The 10,238-nt window shown below is 33.5% G+C and overlaps 1 protein-coding gene across 3 annotated transcripts; it reads right to left on the bottom strand.

Annotated features, from left to right (window-relative positions):
- LOC107613170 (ubiquitin carboxyl-terminal hydrolase 8) lies at nucleotides 1,286–9,880 on the bottom strand. 3 transcript variants are annotated; one of them, XM_021108732.1, is made up of 14 exons: nucleotides 9,634–9,879; nucleotides 9,445–9,565; nucleotides 9,059–9,313; nucleotides 8,421–8,562; nucleotides 8,071–8,130; nucleotides 7,874–7,969; nucleotides 6,658–6,993; nucleotides 6,387–6,527; nucleotides 6,104–6,274; nucleotides 5,680–5,943; nucleotides 5,406–5,554; nucleotides 3,059–3,577; nucleotides 2,177–2,447; nucleotides 1,286–1,916 (listed from the first exon to the last, which is right to left on the bottom strand). In XM_021108732.1, the coding sequence occupies exons 3-14, from the start codon at nucleotides 9,214–9,216 to the stop codon at nucleotides 1,794–1,796; spliced, it is 2,430 nt and encodes an 809-aa protein (XP_020964391.1). In that variant the 5' UTR covers nucleotides 9,217–9,313; nucleotides 9,445–9,565; nucleotides 9,634–9,879; the 3' UTR covers nucleotides 1,286–1,793. The 3 variants fall into 3 exon arrangements, with proteins under 3 accessions (XP_020964391.1, XP_020964392.1, XP_016170519.1); XM_021108733.1 differs by having other exon boundaries at nucleotides 9,471–9,565; XM_016315033.2 differs by lacking the exon at nucleotides 9,445–9,565 and having other exon boundaries at nucleotides 9,634–9,880.

The raw sequence follows: 10,238 nt of genomic DNA, 5'->3' as shown, positions 1-10,238 counted from the left end.
TTTTTTTTAATATATAAAAAAAGTTCTTAAAAAAATATTTTACTAAGAATTATCAAAAAACAAATACATTGAAAACTTAAAAAAAATTTATTATACTATTAAAATGTGCCTTTAGAATATACAATAACTAAATCTTATAAAAAATGACTTTCTTAAAACCACCAGTCTTATTCTTTTGTAAGTATTCATTTTGATTTGAAAGTGAATATGTAAATATGACACACTCGTCAATTTTTAACAGAAAAAGAGTCATCATTCTTGCGCCATCAAATCAAAGATATAGAAAGAAACTTCGAACACATTGTTTGGATTGAAAGAGTTTGAAGGAAAAGAAAATATAAGAAAAGAAAATGGATAAAAAAAATATTTTTTTTTTGGATGAAAAGAAAAATTAAGTTGAGAAAAAAAAGTGATGTAAAATTCACATAAAATTTTTCTCTTCAAAGATGAGAAGTAATGAAGAATGTGCAAATAAGGGTAAAATTACATATTTATTCTTTTGACACTTGTTCTTTAAATATAATTAAAAAAATTAATGATATAATCTATAAGTAATTTTTATTATTCTTTCATAAAATTATTTTCTTTTTATTTATTTTCTCTTCATCCAAACAACACACAACAAAATCCACTTTTCCTTTTATTTTTTTTTCTCATTTCCCATCTTATATCCATACAATGTGTTTAAGACTCAAATGAAAGGGAAAATGGGGAGAAAAAAAAAAGGTTTGGGATCATCTAATGGAAAAGAAGGGATACTTCCCTGTTTGCTATCATCCAATTAAACAAAAATAAAATGAAAACCAAATGTAAGAGAAAATGTTTGTAAATTTGATAAAACCCACGAGGTACACTCCTATATAGATTAAAATTGTATAGAGAGAATATAAATTCTTTTTATAATTATTTTTTATTATTTTATTGTTGTTCAAAACTCAGGTCTTAACTTTTTCAATCTCTCTTTTATCCCATAAAACAAAAGATCTGTAAACTTATATCTTTACTGAATAATTCACCAACCCACAAATATTCTTTCTTTTCTCTCACAGTCACCGCCTCAATGTCAGTGGAAGGATGCAAAAAGACACGGGACATACTGTGTAACCCTACGACTCTCTGTCTCTCTCCACTCCTATAGTCCTATTATTGAAGGTTTGAAGCTACCAAACCAGGAAATTTTATCTTGCCCTATCAGGATCACTACCTTATGCCGAAAGAACATACTTAGAAGAGCATCAATGTATTCAAAATCTATCATTCACAAGTATAAGAAGATAAATGAAAACGAGAACCAAAATAATGATTGAATAAAGACTAATTCAAAGAATCTAATCCAACTCCTGTTTGAACAAAGATTCTCTTTACATGTTTAAACAACTGTAAACAATTTGGATATGTCTCTCACCCCCTTTAGTTGTTACTATGTTACAGTCTTCCTTACTGCTGCCTATGTTTCCATTTCTTCCCTACCAAAAATTCAACTAGCCCAAAACTTCAATTTTTTTTAGTAAGCGAGACAAAAATGCTACTTTGTTAGGTATACTTGTAAGCCTAAGAAAAAGAAAGCAGTCCAATGCACGAGGTTTAGGGAGGGGTCAGATGCACACAATCTTAAATCTCATGAGAATATACCATTTCTTTCTAGAACTAAATCCTGTCACCACCAGGTCACAATGCAGTAATCTCACTATTGCGCCAAGATTTACCCTCTGTATACTAAAGACTGCTACCAATAATGTTAATTAATGGTATTCAGCTTCAATAGGAATTTTGAACTATATGCTACTCTACCACTATGTTAATTCTTCAAAAACTCTTCTGTAGAATAGAACATAGGCAGCTGAAGACTTGATCTTCTCTTTGCTGATGGGATAAACACGGCTATCATCAAAGTCATACCATTGATCGCCTCCATGCTATATAAAATTCAAGAGTGAAAATCAATTATGAAAAACTAAATTGCATAAAGGGCAGAATAGAATTTTATATCAAATAAATGCCCTCCACCATTTCATAGTGACCATAGATGTCTACCATATAACACTAAATTTTCACAAACTATGACTAATAACCAATTAATGGAGGCCTGAAAGCCAATCCAAAAAATGTGGCAACCTTTCATGGCAAAAACAGAACTGAGTCTTATATGCAACAGGATAGGAAAAACTGCACTTACATGGACAAATGCTGTATAGTGACCACCTCCCATGCTTCCAAAATGGTTACTCACAGCATAAAGTGTGTAACGATAAGACTTGTCATTCCCAAGAGTAATATAAGCAGACAAATCCAGATTATCAATCGGAAAGTCAACATATGTCTCTAGCTTGTTTTTACTGTAACGACTATATTGAAACCTCTTAAGATGAATAACCAAGATTTCAGGAAGCCTCCAAAGATCTAACTTCTTACTAGCTTGACGATGTTGTTTACAGCCAGGACAGTACCTGACAATACAGAAAACTGCAGCTCAGAAAATAGTAAGACAGGATCATAAGTTACTTTCACGAACAAATGGCTATGTCCCAAGTGAATGACCCTTGTGTATAGAACACAAATGAAGCACCAGAAATAGTATGAAATATTAATACAGCAATATTTTAAGATGGAAAATAAAGTTCAGCAACAACGTGTGGTCAGCATTGTGGAAACAAATCAGCCTAACTCAACGCAGCTCTACATACACTAGAAAGGAAGAATTAGGGAGAAGAAATTAATCTGGAGATTTAAGTTATCTGCAAACAGAAGTTAAGAACTTAAAAATATATGCCCAATTCATTATAAAACAGACAGCTGCCCCTGATCAATATTTAAAAAGACACTACTTCAGGGCACCAAGTATGCAATTGCAATCCCAAACTGATAATGCAAGGAAATAATGATAGTAATACTAGACAGAATAAACACTGTGCTCCCATGCATCCCAAACTAAAATTATCCACTATAGCTACAATGTATAGTAATCCAGTTAAATGTATTAAAAATAGAACAGAATAAAAAGAATTCAGATTGAAGTATTTTTCCTAATATGATAAAATGTAATGGTAACTAAACTAACCACATGTCTTCTGGTCCAAGAGGTTCCTCCTGCAAAAACGTTTCAAGGCACCTGTACAGAGAAACTGATTCTTGAGGCCTCTTTGCCAAAAAGCCAGATTTGAAAACCTCAGGCAATGAACTAGAGAGTTTTGTGTCATATATTTTAATTTTTTCTGACCAACATACAAGCACATGCAGTAGCCTTGAGTCTCCACTTATTGTTAGTGGCTCATCCATTAATATCTTGGAATTCCTGACAGTTCCCTTTTCATCTGTAATGTAAAACTCAATTTCTCCATCTGAAGAAATATCTAACTCATTCACATTTGGACCTGAATTAGAAGATGTGGCCATTTCTGTTGCTGCTTCATTTTTGTTAGACGCAGCACAATCTTCTAAAGCAGCTTGTTGAAATGGACAGAACCACTTTAGATATAAGTTGCATAGATCAGATCCATTTACAATATTGCAAAGCCTGGCCACTACAGGAATCCCGAAGGCCTTCCAATTTGATGTAGACTTCCCATGGATGTACAGCCTGGCAAAATTACATCAAACAGAAACTTTTTATGAGAGGGAAATCAAGGGTGACCATGAAAATCGATGTAAAAAGCATGTATACCCAACCATTCTTTTCTTTTGAATCTGTGAGTGAGTACTAGATCAGTTGGATGTATTATGTTTTCCCCTGCTTAATCAGATAGTATGCTGTATTGATCATAAGATAAGAAATAGTTCAGCCTACACATGACCACATAACTTTTTGTTCTTCTAAGGCTTCAAGGTTAGAACATTGCATGTTCAACCAACTAAAATTGAAACCTTGATTTAAAAAAGAAAAAGGAAGGAATTGATTGTCCTCTACAAATTGTCATTGTTATACATCAATTTTGTACACATCGATCTAGTATCAACTGGTAGAGGATGGTTGGTTAAGATTCACCACATTTGCAAATGAATAAATCAAACCTGAATGACTAAAATTGTGTTAAAATAGCTAACTTGAATGATCACAAATAAACACTTCGTAAAAATAAAGGCTTCTTCATGTAATTCACACTGACAATCTGCATAGAATTAAATATCTATTTAATAAATTCACCGAAAAGTCTTTCTTTCAATGTAATGGCCAATCAATCTTCCCCCAGAATGTGCAAACCCCAGATATTTAATAACCATAGGCCTTCATGAAATTCATATTCATCGTATACAAAAGGTCTTCCATGGATAAGTTAATTCATATTTCTTGGTGCAACTGTTTGACTTTCAAAGAAAACTTTATTGCGTGAAGAGCAAGATGTCCTGGTAAATAATTAGCAAAACCAGGTTGTTAAGTTTGCATAGTTTTAAATTCATATAACTAACTTGCCTAGCTTGCAAGTGAGAGGAGAGTATTCTGTTAGAATTGGTTGGTAGGAAGGACCTAAGGAGGATTTAAGGGGAAAGAAGAGTTTTTTTTTTCCCTTTCGGGGGGGATTAGTTGAAGTCTTGAATAAGGGCTCAACATTCAAAATGAATGGAGCAAGTGCTATAGCATCTCAGGAAAAAAAAAGGGAGATTATAGAAACATAAGACCTAAGACAAAAAGCATAAGATCCCACCGAGACTTAGGCTTGGTTTGGTAAAACTTTTCAAGAGGTGCTTTTGCTTTTTAAAAGCTCAAGCTCCTCATTTTGTGTTTGGTAAATAAAAAAGATCATGTGCTTATGCTTGCCGCTTTTAAAAGATCGGGGTACTTTTGAAAGCACCTAAGATAGAGCTTTTTAAAGTTGACTTGTGCTTTTTAAAATTTAAAAGTCTAATATAACCTCATATGGTAACTAATTTTTAAATTTAATACTTGTATTTATGTCTATTATAGTATTTTTAAATTTTAAAAGCTATTTTACCAAACTCAGTTGTTGTTGTTTGTGTTTATTAAAAGCTATTTTTAATTTGATTTACCAAACATAAATACTACAACTTTTAAAAAGCCATCTTTTAGAAGTTAACTTTTATAAGCTACTTTTAAAAAGTAAAAGATTTACCAAACCAAGCCTTAAACAATAGTCAGCCTGTATAGTTATCTCAGATTTGGAAAGGAATTAGACTGAGGAGAGTCAAGAGTGTGGCCTTTCGAAGAGATATAGTAGGAGAGGTTTGGCCTCTGAAAGTGCCATTACCAGTTTACTATTCAGTCGTGTAATTTCTTTGTTGTTTCCCTATGTTAATTCAGGGAGTGTTTCTGTGTTTGAGTCTGATTATTCTCCATGACCACCAGATTCATTACACACATCACATGCACAACTGTTTACTATTTCTATGATACACTGTAGAATGAGGTACTTAAAAAATATATATTCTGATAAAAAAACATATTGGCTTACTCCTCCATCCGCTGATGTATGAAGATGACCAAAGGGGCATCCCCGTTATCTTTCATAATTCGGTAAGCAACTAGCCTGTCAGCATCTCTGATTAGGGATAATGAATCAGCTGGATCTTCAAGAAAACGTATGATAAGGTTGTTGTATACCTGTATCATAGCTCTGGCTTCAGATATATAGTTCTTTACAGTTGAAATGCATCAACAAAGACACTCAAAGTTTCAAAACACTAAACACCGACTCCAAATTTGAGTCTAAAACAAACAATAAATACCTCAGCCACTAATAAGGTCTCATCGGCCCCCAGAGAGCATGCAATACTAAGAGCACGGGTCAGATCTTCAAATTTTCCATGTTTTGTAACAGAAATGGTATAGGGAGATAATTGAGTCTTTCCATTACTACCACTACTAATAACAGTCAAAGTCATTGACCGCATTGTTGATGAAGGAAGAGGTAATGATAAGTACATGAATGGATCAAACGTCACCGAGATCTTCCTACAAACAGGACAAAGTAAAGTTGATTTATATTGACCCTGCACAAAAATGATGAATGTGATCCATGAGGCAAAGGAATGAATATGCTTGAGTAAATCATAAATCCAATCTAGCAGATTCTACAGATTGGTAATTGATTCACATCATGTGTGAATTGGGAAACTGATTTTATAATTGCGTAATGAGATCAGTACATACTTGGCACACATCAACAATGACAGAATCATTGCGAGCCAAATGGTTATGCCAGTATTCATCAGCAACCTCTTCGTCTGGCCGACCATCTGCATCCTTTACTTCTGCATAAGGCTTACATTTAACACGATTCAGATCCTCATGAAGTCCATCCAACAAAAAAGCAAGGAGCTCCTGTAGTGAAAGATGTACATATATTGTGGCAAGTTCGAGGTTACATGAGACATGAGTCTTGTGAATCTACAAATGTGAGTAAAAATAGAATGAAAGGGTTAGATGTACGAACTTGGGAATCGTGCTGATTAAATCCACTAAACTGAGGTGCAAATCTAGCAAGCTTTGATTTGAACATTCTTGGTGCTACAGGACTTGCTCCAGGAGCCCATAACTTCCTAATTAAATCTCCAAAGGCCAAAGCTATCTCACCCTGCAAGAATAATTTAGGAAGAAGATAATGAAAAAGTGCAAGATGTCAAAAGCATAGAAGTCCGGAGAAAAATAATGTCTTGAGATAGCAAGCCAATAAATTAAGAGAGGCTAATGAAATTATCACATACATTCATGCCCAATGGGTTATCATGATTGATTTCTCTACCATAATCTTCAAGAAAATAGTCAACAAGCTTTGGTGTGTGTGCTAGGCACTGGAGGGCACTGTTCATGAAGCAAGTATTTCCTAGGTTTTGTAAACCAATCAATCCCAAGGTACCAGCTTCACCAGGGCCCAAAGAGAAAGTCAAGGAATTGTCATGCACACCATTAGAATTCATACTGCTTGCACTACCATTCATCTTCACTGAGGCACCGGAAGAAAAATTTGTCATCTCATCTTTTTTCCCTTCTCTACATCTCAATGAATCTGACAACCCGTAAACTTGTAACTCCAGAAGAATCTGTGTATAATTCATATTCACAAATTAATATGGCCAATAAGGCATTTAATACAATTATACCCAATGATTAAATATATGATGGTAAATAAATATTCTAACAGAAAGTTAAATAAATATTTATGGTTTTCACCCTAAATATTGTGAAGCTCATGTTTTTGCATCTACACACCTATGGCAATGGTAGACAATGAAACAATAAACTAAAATGACAAAAGCTAAAAAAGGAATTACTAACTAGTGGTGGAAAAAGTGAGAGAGGATAGAAAGGAAAATTTTCTTGAATAGGGATAGCTTAAGGAACAACTAGCTTTCTGTACAAAGCTGCGATCATTTTAGTCCACAGTACAAAGCTAATAATCGATTACAAGTTAATAAAGTCAACAAGTGATTGAACCGTAAGCATTTTTCTTTTGGGATAAAAAAAAAGCAGAAACATTTTATCTTGCATATTAACACAAATAATATGAATGACATCCCAAAACTTTATTTATCCACTGGAATAAATGCCAATGTCAAATGTCAATATAGCAATACCTGATATTATAACACAAATAATATGCATATGATAACATTTGTCTAAAGCTATCAAACCCAATAAAAAATTACATGGATACAATAAGAAATACAGTAAATGTCATGTTCATGAGGACCTATGTACCAAAGCCATTTCTTCAACAAATTCTAAAAATATCCATTAAAGCATCCAACAATATTATGATGCATAACATTAATCTTAGATAATTAGCAAGCTAAGTGACCGAATTTATATTTGAATTCTGACCTTCTCTTCAAGGAGTAAAATTACAAATACAAGCATAAACAAAGAAATATTTATGAAAATAAAATAAAATAATAAAAAAAAACCTCTAATAACTCATACCTCGTGATCAGATTGCCTTTGACAGTCTATTGGGAAGTGATTTTTGCCATTTGCAAAAAAAAGGGTTATCTGACCTGAAAAGTCCCATATGCGTAACTGTGCAATAACAAGATAAAAAATAGTCAATTTCTTGTAATAAAGTGAAATTATCAATAAAAAACAGGATAAGTAAAACTGTAAAATGAAAATTATATTACCATCTCTGAATCCACACTGAACATTTTGCAGGCTCTTTTAAAAAGCTCAATTGCATTGTCCTAAAAGAAAGGTGGGAAGAATGGATTAGTATCTGATTATCTGAACAGAAAAATGGCACTGAACAATGAAATGATCATTCCTTAACAATGCATGAATCATATTAGACTAGGCAATAATTTCCATCTCAAATCAGTCTTTTAAATGGACATAATGTATAAATATATAGACAAATTAACGAGATCATCCAACCCAAATACCTATAGCTACAACTTTTACAACAGCAATGCTAAAAGAACTTCACTAAAAAGGGGAAGAAGAAGAAACAGGAACTTCTGAAAGAGAGAGACACCTTTTTGCTTATTCTCACTCCAAATGTATTTGTTTCTCTCATAATAGAAAGCCGGAGCTGTAATGGATAGACTTCTGCCATATCACCGTCAGCAGCTGAAAAGCCTTTGTCATCCTTCATCGCATTTTTTGAATCACTATGCCTAAGTAAAATATCAGAAAAGATATGATTATGAAGATATGAACAACCAACAATTTTGGATGTCAGAAAACTTCATTAGTCGCAGAAACAACAATCTACTTTTATTTGCAAGTAAACATTAAAATCTAATACTTGCAATTCTATCCGACAAGTATAAATATTCCAATTCTTCACAAATATTTGGCATACAGGATTGTTGTTTCAACTCTATGGAGAGAGCCAACTGTTAAAACTATCGTAAGCATCAAAATGCTGTAACACAAATAAGAAACTATGGGAGAAGCTCATATAGTACAAAGTGTCAATCCAGCCCTGAGTTTCAGAAATGAATGGGATCTAAATCACAGGTTAAAGTTAAAAGGTTGCATCACTATGTATTCTAACTTAAAAAAAACCCACATAGCTTAAGTTGCCCATTGCTTTCTCTCGACTTAGCTACAGCATAACAACACAAGGGGATGGCTGAATTGAGATTTTATCCGAGAACACTCACTCACCACTTGAGTGCCTGCAACCACATATCCCCAGATACCAATGCAAAGTCCCTGCCAGATACACTCACTTCACCGCCGTTCTCGCGACAGTCCTGCAAATCATCCTCCTTCCGAAGACTCATCACGAGATCCGAGTTGAAGATGTTGTTGATGATCCTCATTGGACCAGCATAAGAAGAACCGGGCAGAGATGCAAACACAACTCCCTTTTTCTTCTCCGAATCCTCCAGCAGTGAATCCTGAGCATCCTTCCACCACCTGAATCACACATACACACAGAATCATCCATCAATGCCCTTCACAGTTCACATGTTCAAGTTCAATCCATGTAAACAAGTTCAGATCCCAGCCAGCATAGAAGAAACAGATAAAGTTAAATCAGAACATGCCAGCTGGTTCAGTAGAGTGTGCAAACCCTAAAGGAGCATTGCTAGTGTTGTTAGTAGCATCTGAACAATCGAGATTTGATTTTTGTGGTGTCTGGTGTGTGGAGAAATGACGATTGGAATTCTGAGGAACGCAAAGAGAAACGGAATTCAAAATTTGAGGAAACAGAGTGGAATGGTTTGAGTTTTGACCTGTAAGGAACGAGATAGACTCGTTGGTCGTTATCTGAGTCTGGTCGTTGAGTGTTATCGGAGCAATCTTCGGAAGCAGCAATCTCCATTCTTGAGAGAGAGAGAGAGAGAGAGAGAGATTTGGAATTTGATTTGATTCAAAAAAGATGGTGTTGTGTTACTACGTGACAATAGAGAGAGAGAAACGACGGATTTGCAGAGAAAGAAGCTAATTACAAGTGGAGCATTTTCTGTGAAGAGGATGCAATCCAATTTACAAAGGAGGGAAAATTAATTTATTTATATTTATATCTTTTTCTTCTGCCTTATTTATATTTATATTTTTCATGCATTATTTACATTTATATTAACAATTTATAATGTGTTATGCATACACAAAAAATCTGTTATTAATTAGCTAGTGCATATAAAAATATATATTTGACATATAAAAATTTATTATATTACTATAAAAAAATTGATTATTCGTGTATTACAGATTTAATTATTTTAGTGATTAATTATTTAATTAAAATATATAATAAATAATTGAATAACTAATTTTTAGTATAAGAATATTTTTTTTATACTAATCATGATCAAGATTTTTTGGGTAGAGTTCATGA

The sequence above is a fragment of the Arachis ipaensis genome, chromosome B08 (assembly GCF_000816755.2).
Source record: "Arachis ipaensis cultivar K30076 chromosome B08, Araip1.1, whole genome shotgun sequence".
Taxonomy (NCBI): Eukaryota; Viridiplantae; Streptophyta; class Magnoliopsida; order Fabales; family Fabaceae; genus Arachis; species Arachis ipaensis.
This window is presented reverse-complemented; position numbering and strand designations above follow the sequence as displayed.